The sequence below is a fragment of the Chlorocebus sabaeus genome, chromosome 11, assembly GCF_047675955.1.
Source record: "Chlorocebus sabaeus isolate Y175 chromosome 11, mChlSab1.0.hap1, whole genome shotgun sequence".
In the NCBI taxonomy this organism is placed as follows: domain Eukaryota; kingdom Metazoa; phylum Chordata; class Mammalia; order Primates; family Cercopithecidae; genus Chlorocebus; species Chlorocebus sabaeus.
In genome coordinates, this window is record NC_132914.1 from 53243960 (window position 1) to 53265793 (window position 21834).

The window sequence follows — 21834 nt, forward strand, 5'->3', positions numbered from 1 at the left end:
TATTCTTATGATTCTCTCTTCTCCTTCCCTTTCTGAAAAGTTCCAGTATGTATCCTACCTCCTTCCTCTTCCTGTGTTCTCTTTGTCTCTCCTACTTCATTGTTCAGGATTGTATTTCTTTGAGAAAAAAAAAAAAAAAAAAAAAAAAACTAGATTCTCACTCTGCTGGCCCTGGGACAGTCTTTGCCTTGGATAAGTTAACAGACATTTGGAAATCTGGCCCTCTGTTTTCCAATACTACACCTGTAGATATCCCCTCCAGAGCACTAACACATCTCTAAACAGGTACTATAAGGAAATACATATGCTGTCAGCAGGGCTGGCACCAGGATTCTACTTTCACCATGCCCTCCCCATTCTTTTTAATATCTCAGAGCCCCAGACAGTAGAGAAGAGCTGACATGGGAATGCAGAATTGCAAAATCAGGATAGAACGGGGACTACTGACTCCCTGCCCAAGCCTCCCCGACCCCAGCTCAAAATGCCTTTAGAGCCCAAGCTGCCTCCTATCGGCACCTGCAGCTTCTGCCTGCCTCCATTCCCACTCCACTGGCTTCTGTGATCGAGGGCTGAAATCAGATGCCAAGAATCTGCTTCTGACCTCCTCTGCCCAAATATTTGAGAAGTCACCTCACCACCACAGGAGGAAAGATCAGGAAAGAAGAGAGAGAGAGGCCACCCAAAATTAGCCTGGCTATAAATAGAGGGTCAAGGGAGGGAGGGGAACACACAAGAGCACGCTAGACCAGCCTAGTAAATTTAGACATGTAGATTTCTCTCAAGGAGAAATGACACCAGAATGTTGGAGTGGAAGATAATATTGTAGGTGAAGAGGGAAATTAAGAAACTAGAGGGGGCCGGGCACGGTGGCTCATGCCTGTAATCCCAGCACTTTGGGAGGCTGAAGCAGGTGGATCACCTGAGATCAGAAGTTCAAGACCAGCCTGGCCAACATGGTGAAACCCTGTCTCTACTAAAAATACAAAAATTAGCCGGGTGTGGTGGTGGATGCCTGTAATCCCAGCTACTCTGGAGACTGAGGCACAAGAATCACTTGAACCCAGGAGGTGGAGGTTGCAGTGAGCTGAGATGGCACCACTGCACTCCAGCCTGGGTGACAGAGACTCCATCACAGAAAAAAAGAAAAAAAAAGAAACTAGAAGGATCCGAGAATGAGGTGAGCTCAATATTAAAATAAATAAACTGTTAGAGAACTTCTTGTATTTCAGTCAAGAACTTAGGAATTAGTTAAATTAAAAACTAATGCTGAGCTGGGCACAGTGGCTTATGCCTGTAATCCCAGCACTTTGAGAGGCCAAGGCATGAGGATAACTTGAGCCCAGGAGTTGGAGACCAGCCTGGGCAACATAGGGAGACCCCCATCTCTACAAAAAATACAAAAATTAGTGAAATCTGTGTTCCCAGCTACTCAGGAGGCTAGGTGGGAGCATCGCTTGAGCCCAGGAGGTCAAGGCTGCAGTAAACCGTGATCTTGCCACTGCACTCCAGCCTGGGCGGTAGAGTGAGACCCTGTCTCCAAACAAAAAATGCTGAAACTGTATTATTCCACTCGCATATCATTCTCAAAATGACAAAACTATAGAGATGAAGATCAGATTACTGGTTGCCAGGGGACAAGGAGGGAGGGGGGTGGGGACAAATACAAAGGAATAGTACAAGGGGGTTCCTTTGTGGTAATGGGTTTTGTATCTTGATTATGGTGGTGATTATCCAAATCTATACATGATTTAAAACTGCACAGAACTACAAACAAACAAATAAATGCATGTAAAAAATGGTGAAAACTGAGTAAGGCCTGTAGGCCAGTTAACAATACTGTACCAATATCAACTTTTTGGTTTTGATTTTGTGCTATAGTTATAAAAGATGTCATCATTAGGGGAAATTGAGTGAAGGGTACACAAGATTTCATGTGCTATTTTTGCAACTTCCTCTATAATTATTTCAAAATAATTTCCAAGCCAGACATGGTGGCTCACACCTGTAATCCCAGCACTTTGGGAGGGAGGGAAGCGGGTCACTTGAGGTCAGGAGTTTGAGACCAGCCTGGCTAATATGACAAAAATCCATCTCTATTAAAAATACAAAAATCAGGCTGGGCGCAGTGGCTCACGCCTGTAATCCCAGCACTTTGGGAGGCCGAGGTGGGAGGATCACGAAGTCAGGAGATCAAGACCATCCTGGCTAACACGGTGAAACCCCATCTCTACTAAAAATACGAAAAATTAGCCAGGCGTGGTGGTGGGCACCTGTAGTCCCAGCTACTCAGAAGCCTGAGGCAGGAGAATGGTGTGAACCCGGGAGGCAGAGCTTGCAGTGAGCAGAGATCGTGGCACTGCACTCCAGCCTGGGCAACAGAGCGAGACTCCATCTCAAAAAAAAAAACACAAAAATCAGCTGGGCATGGTGCCACATGCCTGTAATCCCAGCTACTCAGGAGGCTGAGGCACAAGAATCGCTTGAACCCACAAGGCGGAGGCTGCAGTGAGCAGAGATAGCACCACCGCACTCCAGCCTGGGGGACAGAGTGAGACTCTGTCTCCAAAAAAAAAAAAAAATTAAAATTTTTTGTGCTTCTAAGGATACCATTAACAAAGTAAAATGATAATCCATGGAATCGATTATCCACTCCACTCCATGGAATAGATTAATCCACTGTACTTCAGCCTGGGCAACAGAGTGAGACTCTGTCTCAAAAAAAAAAAAAGGAAAAGAAAAGAAAAGAAAAATAAATGTGGCTAGTATGACTGAGAAACTAAATTTTTTAAATAAATTAAATTTAATTTAAAAATGAAATATTAATATTTTTTATAAAAATTTCCAAAATTTTGGAAGTTGAGAAATGTCCAGATCCAGCCAAGATTTTAGCCCTTTAGCTCCTGTATGAGTAGAAGCTGAGGTTTTCTCCAGCTCCTTCCCTTTTTAACATCTTCTTCCCTTCCATTTGAGATCAGTATTTTTCAACTCCCTCAAATCACACTTTTTGCACCTGTTGTCTCTAGCTTACAAGCAAACACTTCCAGAACACACACTTCAGGGCTACCTTCTCCCTCCACCTCATCTGGCAACAGAGGCTTGGAGCTTATGTCCCAGGGTCAGGCTTTTCCATCCCAACACGCACACCGTGAGGACTTTTCACTTCACTTACCTCTCCAGCACTAGAATCCTTTTGCCTGCCTCTGAATTCTGGTTGTAGTCAAAGCTTGAACTATGGGAGTGGCTGGGAGGAAAAGAACATAAATGTGATGGAGGGAATTCAGTGGGGAAACAGCTTGACTGCTCCGGTCTTTGAGGGTCCAAAAGAAACCCTTACACTTGAGAAGGACTAGGAGGTCACTCACCAAAGGGAGCCATTTAGACTGTCTTGAGGGCCCCTTTTCTTTGAGCACTGGCTTCAGGCCAACATTTGGAACTTAGCCACACCACCAACAACCCCCTCTCTTGAAGCCCAGCCAGATTTCCCTGTATGTGAAGCCCTCTCTACTCACTCTGTGTCCTCCCTCAGCCCTCATCCAACCCCTAACAACTCAGCAGCTTCCAGCCCTCTTTGGCCCAGCCAGTCAGTTTGGAGCTTGCTAATTAAAGCTAACTCTGAAAGAGACCTCAAAAGAAAAGGGAAATGAGTGATGAGTGTGGAGTTGCATTCATTCAGTCTAAGGGAAAATAATCTGAGTAGGAAATTGTTAAGGAGAGGTGAGCAGAAAGAGACTTCAAATTTCAAGAGTCATCCTCCAGATAGATGTGTATGTGAATTGTGTCCATCTCTACCAAGGACAAGTGAAGCTGAGCTTCAACCACAGCAGAAACTAAGGTTAAATAGTGGATAATAAAGGCCCAGAAAAAGAACAGATGGAGGATAACCCTAGAAAGGTCAGATGGGGATGCTAGATACAGATACCCCATGTCTTCTGCTCAGCTCTAGGGCAAAGGAACAGCCAGTGTGCGGGAGAGGAGGGAGAGGTTAATGTCTGCAGAATCCTGGCAGTCTCTATACCGATTGTGAAAATGTCAGGCAGTTGTGCCAAGAAGGGTGAGGGTAATACAGGATGGGCCTGACACTCTCCCTGAGTCAGCCTAATCTTAACATTTAGACTCACCCTTGAGAGCCCCCCAACACCAACCCCCCACATTAGCCCTCACCCTCTGTTTCACTTATCCCATGTCACCATTATCTTGACACTTCCAACCCATGTCCTTCTCTCCCAGGCCTCACAGCTCTGGAGGTGAGGCACCAGGCATTTCCAATCTGCCTCTATTTTGCTTGCTCACTGCAGTTGGAAGCTGGAGCCAGAGAGGGGGAAGGACTGGGCCAGGCTGCCCTGTGATGTTCTCACTCTTCCCGCTTCTATTGATTAGCCCTTCTCTGGAGCAGAGCCTCTTCCCAAACACTCCTCCCCTGCCAGGATTCCCTACAGCTCATGCCCAGCAAGCTAGAGGGGTGTAATGATTAGAGATACAGAGATTCCCAGAAAAGTGCTCTGGGTCTACCCTCCTGGGGTCTCAACTATGGTGTATGCAGTATACAGTGGTAATACTCAGGCTCTGGAGTCAGATAGCCTGGATTTGTATCCTAGCTCTACCACAAATGAACTCTATTATTTAACTGCCTTGTACCTCAGATTCTTCATCTGCAAATTTGGGATACTCATAATAATATTTCACAGAACTGTTCTAGGGATGAAATGAATCAATGCATGGAAAGTGCTTGACCTGTGATGAGTTCTCAGGAAATGTTTAAAAAGAAGACACAGTACACATATAATTTAGACGCATACACACAGTATCTCACGTTTTTATTAGAATTTTTATTTTGGCACTTAAAATGTTTTGCTTTATCTACCACTTAAGCATTTCATGTGCTTCTCCTCACTAATCCTTTGACAGTTGCACATCTCCCAGGATTTGGGATGCTATTCTGCAGACAGCTGAATGAATCATTCATTGATCCGTAATTCTCAAATCTTACTCAGAAAATTCAAGAATGTTTTCTTCTAACTCAATCAGCACCCATTTCTCCCCCCACCCCCACAAGTAAATATAATGAAGTCAACTTCAACTATGCCAATGAATCACAAAATGAGAGAATGCCAAAGTTGGAAATAGTTTTAGATATGGTTTAGCCCAGTGAGTCTCAACCCCGAATACACATTAGAATCACCAGAACAGCTTTTAAAATATACTGATGAGGCCTGGCGCGGTGGCTCATACCTGTAATCCCAGCACTTTGGGAGGCCGAGGCAGGCGGATTACCTGAGGTCAGGAGTTCGAGACCAGTCTGACCAACGTGGTGAAACCCCGTCTCTACTAAAAATACAAAAATTAGCCAGGCGTGGTGGCACGCGCCTGTAATCCCAGCTACTCAGGAGGCTGAGGCAGGAGAATCGCTTGAACCTGGGAGACGGAGGTTGCAGTCAGCTGAGATCATGCCACTGCACTCCAGCCTAGGGGACAGAGCAAGACTCTGTCTAAATAATAATAATTATTATTATTATTATACACACACACACACACACACACAGATGTTTGGTCTCCACTCCTTAGATTCTATTTAATTAGTCTGGAATCAAGGCTTTTTTTTTTTTTTTTTGAGACAGAGTCCCACTCTGTCACCCAGGCTGGAGTGCAGTGGTGTGATCTCGGCTCACTGAAACCTCTGCCTCCCAGGTTTAAGCGATTCTCCTGCCTCAGCCTCCTGAGTAGCTGGGATTACAGGCGCGCGTCACCACGCCCGGCTAATTTTTGTATTTTTGTATCTTTAGCAGAGACAGGGTTTCACTGTGTTGTTCAGCCTGGTCTGGAACTCCTGACCTCGTGATCCGCCCGCCTCGGCCTCCCAAAGTGCTGGGATTACAGGCGTGAACCACCTTCGCCCGGCTAATCAAGGCATTTTTATAAGCCTTGTGATTTTTGTGATTCTAATGTTTAGATTCTAATGCTTAGCTAGAATTGAGAACCACCGATTTAATTCAATCCCTTCTCCTAGTTTTACTAAAGAGAAAACTAGAACCCAGAGTGGTAAGCGACTTGCCCAAAGTCACCCAACATGTTAATGCAAAGTGCACCGAGAGGGATTGTACCAGTAGCAAGAATAGGCTGATGATGTTTATATTTGTTCTCGTTGGAGTTAATCCCGGAAGCATTTCTTTTTAGTTCACAGAGGCCTTATATAAATTACTTTTTACTTTGGCACAGCACTTAAGCTTCTGCTAAGACTGAAATGGGTTCGCATTCCTGACCACAAAAGGACAGAGATGAAATTCTACATTCACACCGCCCGCCAAGTTAGCCAAGCTCCCTAGGAGGCTGTCTGAAGTGCCTAAAATGCTTCCCTACAATGATCACCCAGAGTTGAGAGACTTCAGTGGGGTAGTGAGAAGAAAGAGGGTTGGGAGAGACAGGAAAGCATTCTCTCCCTGAGGGAAGGAACTGGGAATCAACTGAGAACCAGCTAGCACTGCCAGGAGGTAAGGAGACGGAAGGAGAATAATTTAAATGAGCCCAGGGAGCTTCTGCTCCCTCAACAGCCAAACGGTGATAGACGGCCTGGCACCACCAGCCCTCGAAGCCTGAGAGCCACAGAAAATGTTAAAAACTGGCTTGGCAATATGAGTATTAAAAAATACTTCTTCCAACACTCACCAAAAAGTAAACTCCCAATAAAGAAAAGAGTTCACCTGCCCTCCGCAACCCTCTACCTCCCTTCCCCGCCAAGATATTCACCCAATGTCTCAAAAGAGGGCGGTTCCCAACCTCACGTGACACAGCGGTCACGTGACATGGCCCCGGGGAGCCGAGGTGAGCGTTCCAGCTTCCGGAGCCGGAGGGGGCCCGGCGTACCCAGCCCCCAGCCCGACGTGACCATGCTGTCCCGCCTCCTAAAAGAACACCAGGCCAAGCAGAATGAACGAAAGGAGCTACAGGGTGAGCCAAATATCCTGTCGGCAGTTTTCTTTCCGGCCGCGGCCTAGCTTCAGCCCGGAGCCTGGATCTCGAGTGACTACCCATATCCAGGGAAGGACGCTAGCTAGCGGGCAACGGGCATGGGGGAGAGGGAATTTCAGGGCGGCTTTTTTTTGAAACTCCTTTCCCTTGCCAACTGGCTCTGGTCCCTTGGGCAATACTCCGGTCCCCTCGGCAACGCCCCTAACCCCCGACCTGCCGCTCCTCAGCCCCGCCCGTGCCCCGGAGCGCCCTGCCTATTGGTCCTGGGAGCCTCTCGTCCTGGCGGTGGGAAGGAGCGACTCTGTAGGGAGGAGGGTGTGAGGAACCCTCCAGAGATGGGCTTCTTGGAGGCCTGAAACCCCCGGAACGGAGGTGGGGCACTTGTTTCCTGAGTCCGGGCTGGAAATCTCGGAGTTACCGATTCTTCGGCCAAGATAGTGGAGAAAGAGTGTCTGGGAGTCGGGAGTCCTGGGCGCTGCCGCTGACTTCCTGGCGTCCCTGAGTGAGTCCGTTTCCCTCCCAGAGTACCAGTTTCCTCATCTCTAAAATGAAAGAGGTTGCGCTATGTTTTGCAAGGTCCTTTTCAGCTCCGGCATTCAGAGATTAGTTAAGAAATTTCGGCAACTAGCAAAATAGTAATGGGTGGGTAAGGAACCTTTAACACTACCCCTCAAAAACCCAAGTCTCCCCTCCAATTCCTTTTCCCCCTCTCCCCAGAGAAGAGGAGGCGAGAGGCTATCACTGCAGCGACCTGCCTGACAGAAGCTTTGGTGGATCACCTCAATGTGGGGTATGAACCTCTTTCTCATCAACACCAGTATCCTCCTTCCCCAGCCCGCCCAAGTTTAGGCACTGGCCAGTCTGGCCCTCAGACCGCTGTTGAAGGGGTGGGATGTTCCACTAATTCGCCTATCCTACCCCGCCCCTCCCAGCTCTACGTAGAGAAACTTGAGTCAACTCTGAGTCCTAGCACTGGGCAAGGGAGGAACAGCTGCAGTGGTTAGAGAAGCAGCCAGATTTCCTCTTCCCCACATTAACTTCCCTGGCGTTACAACTTGATGCCATCTGCCCACCTCCCTTCACCCTTCCAAGTCCAGCTGTCATTTCAGCAGGAGGGAGAGCACCCTCCTTCATTACAGCTTACCACCCTCTCCTTGCCTCCCACCCTCTGGCAAGCCTGCGGAGCAGCTGGCAGGAAAGAGATGGCACAGCTGGTGGTGGTGAGAACCTGTTCCAGGAGCTATGGCAGAGCCAGGCTGTCTCTTACCTTCCTGCTGGGTCTCTGGGGACCACACCCTGCCCCAGCTCTAAATGAGAATGCCAGTAACAGCCAAAGACTTGGGAAAAAGCAAAGAACATTGTCTCTTGACCCTGAGTGACCCAGAAGCGTGCAGAGATGATGATTTGCTAGTCTGCCTGTTGGAAGAAAGGCAGTATGGTACCTTCCACCCCAGGTCAAGTAGAGCAGCTTGGTGTGAATCCAGAGACTGAGTCATCCAAGTGATCCATGCAGGGGCTGGGGTCATCTTCATTATTCATCATGGGGGAAGGTTGAGAAAAAGAAAGTTGTGGTTGGGGCCTCTGATCTTCCTTCGCTCCAGACACCTTTCTTTACTCAGTGTGAATATAGAAGCAGGTGGTCAATGGGGAAAACCAGGAGTTCAGGAACTCTCAGGGGAGTCTGTTTCAGTTCCTACCCCACCCTTGACAGTGACCCAGCTGTCTCCCAGAAAGAAGGGACAGGGTCTGCCCTCCCACATTGGCGCCTCCTGGGCTCTGCTGTGCCCATCATTAGTGAGATTGGCCCAGGCTTCTCCCTCTTCTTTTCCTTTGCTAGAGGCCACCCCACTTTCAGCTTAGAGGGCAGCTAAGCCAAAGCCAGATTAGAAAGGGTTTTGTGTTGCTGCCCACAGCTCCTCTCATTCCCAGGAAAGGAAAACAAAGGCTCAGTCTATCTAGGCCCCTGTCAGGTGTTCTGCCCACTCCCTCAGCCCCCACCAACCTCTTCCCCGCTCCAGCCCGCACACATTCCAGTGGGTAGGGGCACCGGATGTGGAATCTCCTGACTGACTAGAGCTTTGGGGTGGGAAGTGAAAAATTCAGCAGCCAATAAAGGAGAACAATTATTGCGGGGATGGAGGAGGGCAAAAAACATTGGCAGAAGATTGGGGACACCAACCCCATGGTAGTAATGGTAACCACAGCCCGTACCTTGATTGAAAAGAAAAACTAGTGTCTAAGGCAGAAGGGAGGGAGCGTGTGTGTGTGTGTGTGTGTGTGTGTGTGTGTGTGTGTGTTCCTTGATCTGTGTGGGCGAAGGCTTGGGAGAGCAACTGAGAGCTGAGGAGAAACCCCTGGGATATCCTCTTTTGACCCAGGGTTTCTGGGGAGGGGTTTGCGCTCCCATCCTACCCCAGCTTCAGGGAAGGGCCCAATTTCCCTCTCCAACTTCTTGCATAGATCCCTGGGCTTCCAATCACTGCCAGATGTGTCCCTCCTGCTGGATTTTCCCAGTTTTTCCATGCCCCTTTTTCCCTCCCAGCTTTTTCCTCAGGGATATCACCCCAGGTTTTCCCTCCCTTCCCCCACTCAGCTGCAGGAACTCCTTTTTGGGGGTTGGAGCTGGTATGTTTCTAGTCAGCTCCGAGCTTGGCTCTCGTGGGAATCCTGGGAGTGAGAGGAAGGAGCTGGGTTTATTTGCATGTACTGGTAGTCATTTGCATCACATCCAAAAATGGCCAAAATTATGAGCCCTGATTCTTGGCTGAACTCCCACTACTGCAATGGAATATGAGTCCTGGAGACCACCCCCAACTAGCCGGGTGAGCTCATCTCCTCCCTCCTTCAACCCCCCAGTGTGGCCCAGGCCTACATGAACCAGAGAAAGCTGGACCATGAGGTAAAGACCCTACAGGTCCAGGCTGCCCAGTTTGCCAAGCAGACAGGCCAGTGGATCGGAATGGTGGAGAACTTCAACCAGGCACTCAAGGTGGGCCATACTCCCTACCTCACCACCCCAATCCTGGGTCCCCATTGGCTGCCTCCAGTCAGGTTACCTCAGGTTTAGGTCAAGGAGGAAGGAGGGTGGTCCCAGAAACCCCATCTATAGCCCCAGTGTCAGAAAAGGTAGAGACAGAAAGAAAAGCAGTTGGTGGGTCCAAGTAAAGCCTTTTCCAGGAGATGAATAAAACGTATTCCCCAGACTGGAAGCCATACTCTACCCATTCTGATTCCTGGGCTCCCACCTCCTCTCCCCCTTCCCAGGAAATTGGGGATGTGGAGAACTGGGCTCGGAGCATTGAGCTGGACATGCGCACCATTGCCACTGCACTGGAATATGTCTACAAAGGGCAACTGCAATCTGCCCCTTCCTAGCCCCTGTTCCCTCCCCAGACCCCATCCTTCCTACCTCACCCACAGGGGGAAGGAAGGAGTCTGACAAGCCTTGAATAAAACACAAGCCTCCATTTCTCTGTGGTGTGTTTCGAAGAGCTACTAGCTCCTGTGTTGGGGGTGGGAGTGGAAGGTTCAAAGGTGGTTTCCCTGAGGGACAGGTATCTTTTGGGTAGAGGGTGGAACTAGCTTCCTCTTAATGTCCCAACTCTCTTCTCCTCCATGGCATTTGTGCAGGTGTCTGTTAGGCAAGCAGAGGGTGGGAGTTCCCATCCCTCCTGAGAGAAGGTCCTAGTAGCCCTGCCCCAAGTTTCCTAATTCAGGACTTATTTCTTACAGAAGAGAAACAAGGCAAGGTACAGGCCTGGTCCCCAGCTCTGGCTCTCTGCCTCTCCACATGCTCATGGCCTCTCCCAGGCTAACACTAAGCAGTGTCATGAGTCTGAGCCAGGTGGGAGATTAATTCCTGGGGGCGCTTCAGGGCTGAGAAGAGGGAGGAATGACAGGTCCAGTAACCGTTACCAACAGAGCAGTGCAGCTGCCATCCTTGACAGCTCCCTCCTCCTCGGAGACCATGACATAGATGGTCAGGAACCCAGACTGAGAAAGACAGCCAAGGGGTGGGGGGAGCCTAGGCAAATCTGGCCTCTGCCAAGTCCTGGCTTCAGCCAGGCAAGCTCCAGCCTCCCTGGCTCCTCCTCCTTCCCAGCCCCATCCCCACCCTGTCACACATACACTTAATACGCCTGGCATCTAAGTCCACCCATGCCAGACTTTGGCCTTAGCAGTAGCTAGTGTGGGAGGCTGGGAAGACTGGGAGGAGTCTCTTAAACAAAAGCAAAAGAATCAGCTTCGGGTGCTGTAGTACCTGCCAGCTTTCCCCCCAGGAGGTAAGTAGATACTGGGAGCTGGGGGAACTATGAGAAGACTAGCTAGATATTACATGTATTGCCAACTCAAAACTTTCAGCTTTTATCATGCTTCCTCACACATTGTCCCCTTTGATCCTCCACAACTCTGAGGTGGACCTGGTGGGTCTTAATCCCACTTGGTAGGTGAGAAAATAGGTTGAGACAGTCAGTGAGATGCTCAGCATCACACAGCAAATCTGAGGCCACCAGGACTAAATGCGGGGTTCTTGGCCCTATACATCATTCCAAACACAAGACACAGGTTGCATATAGAAGGTTCAATGTCCCTGGTTTAGTAGGAGAGAAAGTGTGAGGCAAGCAAAAAGATGCCTCTGCTCCATACGCAGGTCTGTACACAGGACCTGGCTCATGTGGCTTTAGTTAAATTAGCCACAAATACAGGGTCTGCCCACATCTTTGCTTTGCACAGATGAGCCATAGTTGGCCAATTATCTGCCAACCAGATAATTTCTCAATATGCTCACACCAGATGCTTCCAGCTAGGGAAGGTATTAGGGGAAAGGGCTTGAGGGCCGCAGTAAACTGGACAAGTTTTTCTGCCCAGCCTAGGCTGCCACCTGTAGGTCACTTGGGCTCCAGCTATGTGGCTGCCTCTGCTGCTGGGTGCCTTACTCTGGGCAGTGCTGTGGTTGCTCAGGGACCGGCAGAGCCTGCCCGCCAGCGATGCCTTTGTCTTCATCACCGGCTGTGACTCAGGCTTTGGGCGCCTTCTGGCACTGCAGCTGGACCAGAGAGGCTTCCGAGTCCTGGCCAGCTGCCTGACTCCCTCTGGGGCCGAGGACCTGCAGCGGGTGGCCTCCTCCCGCCTCCACACTACCCTGCTGGATATCACTGATCCCCAGAGCGTCCAGCAGGCAGCCAAGTGGGTGGAGACGCACGTTAAGGAAGCAGGTAAGTATGGTAGACCACTAGGAATATGGTATGGGGTATCCTGATCCCCACAGTGACCCCAGGAGTCACCTGCAAGGGCTGTGGTAAGCTAAAGGGACTATTTGAGGAGCAGCAGTTTTCAGATGCTCCCAGGAAGAAGAGGGGGCTGTGGGAGTGCCTTACCTACCCCCAGCATCCTTCTCATCTCCCCACAGGGCTTTTTGGTCTGGTGAATAATGCTGGTGTGGCTGGTATCATCGGACCCACACCATGGCTGACCCGGGATGATTTCCAGCGGGTGCTGAATGTGAACACAATGGGTCCCATCGGGGTCACCCTTGCCCTGCTACCTCTGCTGCAGCAAGCCCGGGGCCGGGTGATCAACATCACCAGCGTCCTGGGTCGCCTGGCAGCCAATGGTGGGGGCTACTGTGTCTCCAAATTTGGCCTGGAGGCCTTCTCTGACAGTCTGAGGTGAGGGGTACAGGGCTCTGGGTTCCAGGACTAAAAGCAGCCCACTCAACAAACATGGGCCAGCAGAGATGGTTAAGATACAGCACATTGGAATAGTTAAGACAGTTTAAGGCTAGACTTCATGAGTTCAAACCCCACCCTTATGTAAGCTTTGTGACCATAAGTAGATTACTTCTCTTTACCCATTTTTAACGCATTTGTTTTTTGTTTTTTTGTGATGGAGTCTCGCTCTGTCGCCAGGCTGGAGTGCAGTGGCGTGATCTTGGCTCACCACAACCTCTGCCTCCCGGTTTCAAGCGATTCTCCTGCCTCAGCCTCCCAAGTAGGTGGGGCTACAGGCACATGCCACCATGCCCGGCTAATTTTTGTATTTTTAGTAGAGATGGGGTTTCACTGTGTTGGCCAGGTTGGTCTCTAACTCCTGACCTCGTGATCTGCCCACCTCGGCCTCCCAAAGTGCTGGGATTACAGATGTGAGCCACCACGCCTGGCCTTGCCTGTCTCTCATCTTTAAACAATAAGGTTCAAAGTTCCATGGGAGCACAAAGGAGACATGATGAGGACAACAGGGGAGCAGGGCCTGAGTTCTTTTTGTTTGGTTTTTGTTTTTTTGTTTGTTTGTTTAAGAGTTTTGCTCTTGTTGCCTAGGCTGGAGTGCAATGGCAAGATCTCAGCTCGCTGCAACCCCTGCCTCTCAGGTTCATGCAATTGTCCTGCCTCAGCCTCCCAATTAGCTGGGATTACAGGCACCCGCCACCACTCCCAGCTAATTTTTTTGTATTTTTAGTAGAGATGGGGTTACACCATGTTGGCCAGGCTGGTTTCAAACTCCTGACCTCAGGTGATCTACCGGATCCAGCCTCCCAAAGTGCTGGGATTACAGGCGTGAGCCACCACACACAGCCCAAGGCCTGAGTTCTTAGCAGAAGTACAAGGCGCCTAAGCTTAGTCCACCTTCTAAGGAAGCCTGCCTTTGTCACCATCACTCAGCAAATAATCTGAATGTCTCCTTTTGTCCCTGTCTCTCAGCCTGAATTTTCCAGGCAGCATCATGGAACACGGGCTTTTTTTTTTAGTTTTGAGACAAGGCCTTGTTCTCACCCAGGATGGAATGCAATGGTGCACTCATAGCCCACTGCAGCTTCAAACTCCTAGGCTCAAGCAGCTCAAGCGATACTTACGCCTCAGCCTCCTGAGTAGCTGAGACCACAGGCGTGTGCCAGCATGCCTGGCTAGTATTTTTTTTACAGATGGGGTCTTGCTGTAGTGACCAGACTTGTCTCAAACTCCCGGCCTCAAGCGATGCTTCCGCCTGGGCCTCCCAAAGTGTTGAGATTATAGGCGTGAGCCACTGCATACTGGAACACATACTTTATACTTGGATTTTTTCTCCCCTCCCCTCCTGCTCCTTACCTATACTTGGATTTCTACATCTATGCCAGAGCAGTGGGATGTATCCCCACTTTCCCCATCAGCTTACCCTCCAGCAAATATGAGACTATACCCTTCAATATCCAGCACTCAGGGCTCAACCCTGTGTTTCGGGAACAAGGGAATGGGGTTCCCCTAGGTCAGGAATTGGCAAACTCAGTACTCAAGCCAGATCTGGCCAGCTGCCTACAAGCTAATAATGGTTTTTAGATTTTTAAATGGTTACATTGTAAACTGTTATATAAGTACCTGATAATATCATTAATTTTGTTTCTTGGCCTGTCATGCTTAAAATATTAACTCTCTGGCCTTTTAAGAAAAAAATGTGCTGACCCCTGCTCTAGATCAAAGAAAACAAACCACAAAAATACTTTCCTCCCTCTACCCCACTTGACCCTTGTCCCAGGGCAGTAGGCATCTCCATCAAAACTCTTGTCCCTGGTCTGTGGTAACTTTCTCAGCTCCCAACCCATGTCCCTCAAAGTCCCCTCCCTATAGAGCAAGAACCCAGCAACTTCCCTCTGCCCCCCTTCTAGGCGGGATGTGGCTCATTTTGGGATACGAGTCTCCATCGTGGAGCCTGGCTTCTTCCGAACCCCTGTGACCAACCTGGAGAGTCTGGAGAAAACCCTGCAGGCCTGTTGGGCACGGCTACCTCCTGCCACACAGGCCCACTATGGGGGGGCCTTCCTCACCAAGTGTGAGTAGCCAAGCCCACACAGGGCACATGAAGGGAAACAAGAGTACCAGAAAGGCCAGTCCTGCAGAAGCCTGCTGGGAGGTGGGTGGGGCACCCAGGGCAGGGTTGAGGGTGAATGGGATGCCACAAGAGTGCCCAGGCCATGTGGAACCTGCCCACTCCCCACACTGAGGAGGGGACTGAGGGTGACAAGCCCAGGGCCCCAGAAGACAGTACCTAAGATAGGCTGGAGTGGGGAAGGGAAACTGATTGCAACCACCTATGGGGTGCAGACCTGAAAATGCAACAGCGCATCATGAACCTCATCTGTGACCCGGACCTAACCAAGGTGAGCAAATGCCTGGAGCATGCCCTGACTGCTCGACACCCCCGAACCCGCTACAGCCCAGGCTGGGATGCCAAGCTGCTCTGGCTGCCTGCCTCCTACCTGCCAGCCAGCCTGGTGGATGCTGTGCTCACCTGGATCCTTCCCAAGCCTGCCCAAGCAGTCTGTTGAATCCAGCCTTCCAGCAAGAGATTGTTTTTCAAGGGCAAGGACTTTATTTCTGCCCCCACCCTGGTACTGCCTGGTGCCTGCCACAAAATAAGCACTAACAAAAGTGTATTGTTTAAAAAATAAAAAGAAGGTGGGCAGAAATGAATGTGCCCAGTGGAAGGCTGACCCCATTTAAGTGCCAACTACTCCAAACCAACATGCTCACGGTCTGTGGCCTGTTTAGTGCCTGCAAAACAGCTAGCACCCACAGTGGGGCACCAAGGAACTGCCTCACATCTACAGCTGCACCTCGAGGAGTGGCCATCAGAGGGCACTTTGATACATTTCCCTTATTTTCTGAAGGGGAGTAAGGTTGCAGTTCAGTGTCTATACTGGGAATGGTCTTTATATTTCTTGGGGGAGAAGAGCAGGTGATGAAGAGGGGTCGAGGCCATGCTGGGTGGCTTCCATGGAAGAAAAGGCAATGTTCACGTAAATTCTCCTGCTAAGGACACCGGCCACACAAGTGTCAAGGCAACTTAACCACACTTTGAAAGGAGCTGCCGGGCACGGTGGCTCACGCCTGTAATCCCAGCACTTTGGGAGGCCGAGGCGGGCGGATCACGAGGTCAGGAGATCGAGACCATCCTGGCCAACACGGTGAAACCTCGTCTCTACTAAAAATACAAAAAATTAGCCAGGCGTGGTGGTGCGCGCCTGTAGTCCCAGCTACTGGGAGGCTGAGGCAGGAGAATGGCGTGAACCCGGGAGGCAGAGCTTGCAGTGAGCCGAGATGCGCCACCACACTCCAGCCTGGGCGACAAAGCAAGAGTCCGTCTCAAAAAAAAAAAAAAAAAAAGGAGCTGGATCCCTTGAGGATTGACCAAGAAGGGAGGTGCTGGGCCCTCAGCGGCGCACAGAAAGCCAGGAAGATGTCCAAGGCAGATGTGGGCTGGGCTCTCCCACGTGGGACCTTTCTGGGGAGCTGCTTTGACTTACGCAGCAGATGGCTTCATGAATGTTCATAGTGAGCCTGGCAGTGTAAGACTAGGGGGCAGAAAGCACTACAGTCTCTGGATCCTCACTTCTCCCACTGCCTGTCCAACCAACACCTTCAGCAAAGTCCTCCTTTCCCAAACACCCCCCAGAATAGACCTTCTCGAAGTACACATGCAGTAAGGTCCCAGAGGACAGGCAACATGGGTAAGGAAAGGAAGCAATCAAGCATCACTCTAAGACGAACTCAGACCATTTCTCTTTTCGGTCTGAAAAAATAATCCGTTTAATTGAAAAACCTGGAGGATACTATCCACTCCCCCAGATGAGGAGGCTGAGGAGACTAGACCCCTACATCACCTCGTAGCCACTTCTGATACTCTTCACGAGGCAGCACGCAAAGACAATTCCCAAAACCTAGAAGGAAAGATGGGGATGGGGATGGAGAGGAGTCAGAAGGGCCAGCTACCCGAGACCCATGCAAGAGACTCCAAACACACACTCCCAGGTCAGTACCTCCTGCTCAGCACCCTTCTCCCCTCGGCCCCTATCCTCCAGGCACCCTGGATTGAGTCCCAGCCCTCTCTCAGGGTTATCCCTTACCTCAACAAAAGCAATTCCGAGAGCTGCTGCAGCCACCACCAGCACGTTTTTCCTCAGCCAGCCCCCAATCTTCTCCACACAGCCCTGAAGGGTGGCAGGCACAAAGGATAAAAGCACCATCAGAAACTTCCCACCCCAATCCCCTCCCCTGGTCCATCAATCTCTTCCCTGCCCCGGTACCTTTCACCCCACCCTTACCATTTCCAGATCCCCTCCCCATCCCTGACGCTGTCCACCTGGGTCTCCATCCTGGGTCTCTTGCCTTCTAAAACATTTCCCAGGTTTCCCAAGTCCCATACACAGTTTCCTCCCTACCTCCTTATGGATCGCCTTCTCGTTGAAATTAATCCCACAGCCCACAGTGACATTAATGCAGCAGGAGTCAGGGACTCGGTTCTTCGACATGGAAGGGATTTTCTCCCAATCTGTGTAGTTAGCAGCCCCACAGCACTTAAACTGGGGTAGGGAAGAAATATGGAGAAGGGAGTTAAGTGAACCTTCACCATCAATATGGAGATGAGAATTCTTTTTTTTTTTTTTGAGACCGACTTGCTCTGTTGCCCAGACTGGAGTGTGGTGGCTTGATCTCGGCTCACTGCAACCTCTGCCTTGTGGTTCAAGCGATTCTCCTGCCTCACCCTCCTGAGTAGCTGGGATTACAGGCACTCACCACCACACCTGGCTAATTTTTGTATTTTTAGTAGAGAAAGGGTTTTGCCATGTTGGCCAGGCTAGTCACAAACTTCTGACCTCAGGTGATCTGCCCACCTCGGCCTCCAAAAGTGCTGAGATTACAGGTGTGAGCCACCACACCCAGCCTTGGAGATGAGAACTCTATTCCCATCACCCCTGCTCCCAGCAACCCTACTCACATCTGCCTGCATCCTGTCCAGGATCGAAGCAGTGTGGTTGTTTTTCGGGTAATTCTCCATCTGCTGCCGGAAGTTGTTATTAAACTCTGACATCACCTGAGGGTACGGAGGAGCACTGTTGCCGTCAGAATTCAAGCACCTGGGTCCCAGACCAGGCTGAGGCAGGCCCTTCCCATTATTCCCTGCTTACCTTATCTCTAAACACATAGCCAGCAATGGCTGCGGCCACCTCCACCAACATGATAAGAGACAGAAAGATGGCAAACTGCAGGAGCAAAGGACAGGAGTCAGGTTTGGAGTCTGTGCATTACAGGGGCCCGTTCTGGCATAGCCGGTCCTTGGACACTCACAAAGGTCTTCCTCACCCACCCACCTCACCTCACCCACCTTCCTGAGCACCAACCAAGTTGCTCTGGCAGTCCCAGACCACCCATGTTAGTCCCGCCTCCCACTCACTGTGATCATAAGACAATAGTTCTCCTTGCAGGCCCCGCAGCAGCCCACAAAGGCCACGAGGAAGAGGAAGACACCCACTGCGATGATGACCACAGGCAACAGAGAGCCAGGGGTAGCCCCCTGGATTATGGTCTGACTCAGGACAAGCTGTGCCCCGACACCCACAGCAATCAGTCCCACTGCACAGGCCTAAGAAGAAAGCAGGTGAGGATTAGGCCTGATCCACAACACAGTGGTCCTCCATGGTGGAGGGCAAGGGGTACACCTAGGACACAGACATGACCCCATCCGGAGGAGAGATTCTCACACCTCCAGGGAACTTCTTTGGCTGTAAGGAAGGGGGATGACCCATCCTTGCCTGCCCCCACCTCCCTTGATCCCCTCCCAGCTCTTCAATCAGGGACGTGACCAAATTCAAAGACCTCCCAGAAAGCCTTGACCCCAAGGCACGTATTTCTGACCCAGAATAATGCTTTCTACGGGCCTCCAGGACTCCCAGCTCAATTCTCTCCCAGAACTGCTCCCTCACTATCCTCCAGTGCACACCCCACGCGCATCAGCTGTGACTAAGGTTCCTCTGGCCAGTTAAGCCAGGAGAAGGGAAGAGGAAAAGGGGGCAAGAGTGATGTGCCCCTCCCTAGACAAACAGTAGCCTCTCAAGCCAGGAGCCCAGGACAGGAGCAAATTGACATGGGCAGAGCCCTTCCTCACCCCCAAGCGCTGGGAGGACGGAAAGGGGGAGAGGGACTGGAGAGGGATGAGGGGGTTGGGGAGGAAGAGAGGGGAGAAGGGAGAGCCAAGGGAAGCCTCGTGGCGATAGCATCAGGCGGTTGGCTGGTTGCCCCACTGCCCCATATCACAAGTGGTTGGGTCACCAGACAGGAAGGGCCAGGCAGGAGGGATGGGGGTAGGGGTTGCTGCACACCCAGGATGGCCATTCTCGGTGGAAACAAGCCTCAGGTGTCCAGGAAAACTGGAAGAGGGAGTGGCCGCGCTGTCTTTCCCTGGCTTTCTTTCCACATCTGGTCTCCAGCTGCCTTAATTATTATTCCCTCAGCCCTCACCACTGTGGAGCCAGGTCTCCCCGCACCCTGCCGGCGCGCCCCCCAGGACACCTCGCCACTCACGCAAAAGGCCAGCAGGAGGACGTAGAGCAAGAACTTCACACATTTCATTCCTCCTTCCACCGCCATGGCTGCCGGGCCTGGGGCAGAGAGGAGGGCAGGGGGATTAAAACTGGCCGAAGGTGGACCTCGGTTTCCGGGCTCCTGGCCGGCCCTCGAGGGCTTCCCTACACGGCCCCGATTCCCGGCCCCTCCCACCCGGAAACCCGCGGTCGGAACCACGTCTCCCAGCCCCCACTCTACCCGCAGGAGAGGGGTGGGGGCGACGGCCGCGAAGCCCGGACCCCGCCCCGCCGCCTCTGGGGCCCAGGATAGATCCGAGGGCGCCGGTAGGAGCTCGAACCTGACGCCGACTCTCGGCCCTTCAGTCTCCGGGCGTCAAACACCCTCTCCCCACCCAACACCCAGCCCGGAGAAACGGTCTTCAGCCCAACCCCGACCCCTGCCCCAGTCGCTTTCCCCTGGGCTCTGACCTCCCGCCCACCAAAAAAAAAAGGTGCGGCCGGCACCCCCGCCACACCCTGCCCGGGCCCAGGGAAGTTCGAATCAAAGTTGCTCGAGGGCGGCTGGAGCGCGCCGGGCGAGTCTCCGCGGGCCTGGGGCGAGCCCTGGAGGAAGGGACCGCCGGTGGTCTCTCCCAGCCTGCGCCGAAGTCCGCCGGGGCCCCGCGGCCTCACCTGGGCTCCGCAAGGCTGCGCGCTCCTCTCCCGCCGCGGCTCCGGGGCTCTCTAGCTGCGCCCCCCGGCTCCCGCCCCGCCTGCCGCGCGGCCCCGCCCCGGGCTCCAGCCACGGTCCCCTCCCCCGCCCAGTGGCCGCCGGCCTCCCTCATGTGACGCGGGAACAGCTGCGGCCTGAGTCACTGGGCCCGGCGCGGGGTGGGCCGAGCCCCCCGCCCGGCCAGGGCCACGTGGCCCCTACCCGGAAGAAGGCGCCCACTCCCGCAAACGGAGAGCCGAAAGGGCAAGACCTCGGGGCGCCTGGGGCCCCCCTCTGGCGCCCCGCTTCCGTGCCACCTCGGGGTAGGAGAGCAGGGCGGAGCGCAGCCTGGGTCACTCTGGTTCAGAGAAGCGGACGAGCTAGGTGAGAGTTATCCTCTGAGCGCCAGGGCGGAGAGCTGAGGCCGGGTGACAAGGTGGTCTGAGAGAGGTTTCCCCATCCTTCTTCAGTAGCCCAGCTCTCTCCTCTGGCTCCAACTCTGTGCAAGCCCCCTCCCCATCCGACTGTGCAGACAGCTGGGGACTGCCTGGGGTCGGGTGGGGCCAGAACCAACAGTTCCAGAAAGTCCCTGGCCTCACATCCTGGGTGTCTCCCAACATTCTAGAGCATTCTAGAGTGGGGATTTCTGACCCCCCTATATTAGCATAGCTTCTCCATTTTCCAGGGTTCCTAGTCTGAGAAAAGGGGAGGAAGCCCTTCCCCGAAGCCACGCTACCCAGTCAATCAATACACGTCCGCGTCGGGTCCCGCCCTCTGGGGGAGGATTGACAAGGTCTGCGCTCCGAACTCCCGGACAGCTCCTGCATCGTCTGTGATAGCGAGGGTTTGGGGGAAGACACGAAGGTAGAGGCTTACATCCTCTGGATTTCCTCGTCTTATCCCAGAAGACAAAGCCAGGTGAGGGCTGGAAGCGGGCTAGGGGGTCAAGCTGCCTCCCTCCCTTGTGTGCCAGGGGTGGTCTCCAGAAGGAGCTGATCTGAACAGGCCAGAGAGTGGGACCGGTCGTCACACCCCCACACCTCCAGCCTCGGACCCACTCCTTGGGCTCTTAGGGTCCTGCCTCAAGAACCACCTCCTGAGTCTTGGTGTATGTGTGTACACAAAGAAGGAAAGAAGTCTCTAGAGCAAAAGGAAGGAGATCCGGGCTGGGCTGAGAAGCATCTTCCAGGATCACGGCCTTCCCGTGGGACACACCAAGCCCATTCCGGACCTTGCTCTTCCTGACCATGGCGGGCAGGCTGTGGAGGAGGAGTGGAGAGCTGAAGAAAGGAGTATTCGTCAGGTTCCTTATTGTGCTGCCACTAGATGCCAGGCATATGCTAGGCTCGGGGGCTGCAAGGAGAGGAAGACAGCGGCCCTGCCCTCTGCCAGCAGGCAGAACCAAATTCTGGCCACACTGAAGAAAGGCAGAAGCCTGCGGTGGCAGCTGGTTAAGTTCAGAGGGAGGGAAAGGGAGAGGAGAATGGATTTCACGGAGCAGGTGGATGTGCTCAAGGTGACCTTGGAGAATAAAGGGGAGAGCTCCAGGGACAGAGAAGCAGTTGACTGTGAAAAAAAGGAGCATTTTTTAAAGTACATGGCGGTTGAGTTTGAGACTTGGGAAGGATGTGGTGAGCTGGGTTGAAGATGGTCTGAAGATCAAGATTGAGAGACTTTAGATACATAACAGCCAACTGCAATGTTTCGTCCTTCATTGAATGGTTGAACAAACCAGCTGTGAAAGACATTTTGGGACATACGAATATGGACTGAGAATTAGACATGAGAAAGTTATTTTGTTAACTGTTTTCATGGTTAACAAAATGGTCATATGATTATGTGGAGAAGT

The 21834-nt window shown here is 52.0% G+C and overlaps 3 protein-coding genes and 1 long non-coding RNA gene across 4 annotated transcripts; 3 read left to right on the forward strand and 1 right to left on the reverse strand.

Moving 5' to 3' along the window:
* The first annotated feature begins 6746 nt into the window (after positions 1 to 6746).
* Positions 6747 to 10430, forward strand: BLOC1S1 (biogenesis of lysosomal organelles complex 1 subunit 1). Its single transcript, XM_008003564.3, has 4 exons — positions 6747 to 6942; positions 7681 to 7753; positions 9820 to 9952; positions 10228 to 10430. The coding sequence occupies exons 1-4, from the start codon at positions 6798 to 6800 to the stop codon at positions 10336 to 10338; spliced, it is 462 nt and encodes a 153-aa protein (XP_008001755.2). The 5' UTR covers positions 6747 to 6797; the 3' UTR covers positions 10339 to 10430.
* Positions 10431 to 11124: 694 nt separating this feature from the next.
* RDH5 (retinol dehydrogenase 5) lies at positions 11125 to 15418 on the forward strand. The gene is made up of 5 exons (XM_073020844.1): positions 11125 to 11246; positions 11833 to 12179; positions 12374 to 12632; positions 14600 to 14763; positions 15036 to 15418. The coding sequence occupies exons 2-5, from the start codon at positions 11870 to 11872 to the stop codon at positions 15257 to 15259; spliced, it is 957 nt and encodes a 318-aa protein (XP_072876945.1). The 5' UTR covers positions 11125 to 11246; positions 11833 to 11869; the 3' UTR covers positions 15260 to 15418.
* Positions 15419 to 16469: 1051 nt separating this feature from the next.
* Positions 16470 to 20047, reverse strand: CD63 (CD63 molecule). Its single transcript, XM_008003568.3, has 8 exons — positions 19967 to 20047; positions 19293 to 19369; positions 18166 to 18354; positions 17900 to 17974; positions 17710 to 17805; positions 17153 to 17293; positions 16838 to 16921; positions 16470 to 16651 (listed from the first exon to the last, which is right to left on the reverse strand). Exons 2-8 carry the CDS (start codon positions 19356 to 19358, stop codon positions 16586 to 16588), a joined length of 717 nt encoding a protein of 238 aa, XP_008001759.1. The 5' UTR covers positions 19359 to 19369; positions 19967 to 20047; the 3' UTR covers positions 16470 to 16585.
* Positions 20048 to 20155: 108 nt separating this feature from the next.
* LOC140712770 (uncharacterized) lies at positions 20156 to 21834 on the forward strand. Its single transcript, XR_012094513.1, has 2 exons — positions 20156 to 20369; positions 20671 to 21834. It is a non-coding gene; the product is annotated as an uncharacterized lncRNA (long non-coding RNA).

What these genes read in the sequence shown, in the direction of transcription:
- RDH5 (XM_073020844.1), top strand. Translation starts at nt 11,870, where the DNA reads ATGTGGCTGCCTCTGCTGCTGGGTGCCTTACTCTGGGCAGTGCTGTGG. An exon ending in GACGCACGTTAAGGAAGCAG is followed by an intron (nt 12,180 to 12,373) that starts GTAAGTATGGTA and finishes ATCTCCCCACAG; the next exon opens with GGCTTTTTGGTCTGGTGAAT. An exon ending in GCCTTCTCTGACAGTCTGAG is followed by an intron (nt 12,633 to 14,599) that starts GTGAGGGGTACA and finishes CCCCCCTTCTAG; the next exon opens with GCGGGATGTGGCTCATTTTG.
- BLOC1S1 (XM_008003564.3), top strand. Translation starts at nt 6,798, where the DNA reads ATGGCCCCGGGGAGCCGAGGTGAGCGTTCCAGCTTCCGGAGCCGGAGG. An exon ending in GTGGATCACCTCAATGTGGG is followed by an intron (nt 7,754 to 9,819) that starts GTATGAACCTCT and finishes TCAACCCCCCAG; the next exon opens with TGTGGCCCAGGCCTACATGA. An exon ending in ACTTCAACCAGGCACTCAAG is followed by an intron (nt 9,953 to 10,227) that starts GTGGGCCATACT and finishes CCCCCTTCCCAG; the next exon opens with GAAATTGGGGATGTGGAGAA.
- CD63 (XM_008003568.3), bottom strand. Translation starts at nt 19,358, where the DNA reads ATGGCGGTGGAAGGAGGAATGAAATGTGTGAAGTTCTTGCTCTACGTC. An exon ending in GCTATGTGTTTAGAGATAAG is followed by an intron (nt 17,806 to 17,899) that starts GTAAGCAGGGAA and finishes CCGTACCCTCAG; the next exon opens with GTGATGTCAGAGTTTAATAA. An exon ending in AGAAGGCGATCCATAAGGAG is followed by an intron (nt 16,922 to 17,152) that starts GTAGGGAGGAAA and finishes GCCACCCTTCAG; the next exon opens with GGCTGTGTGGAGAAGATTGG.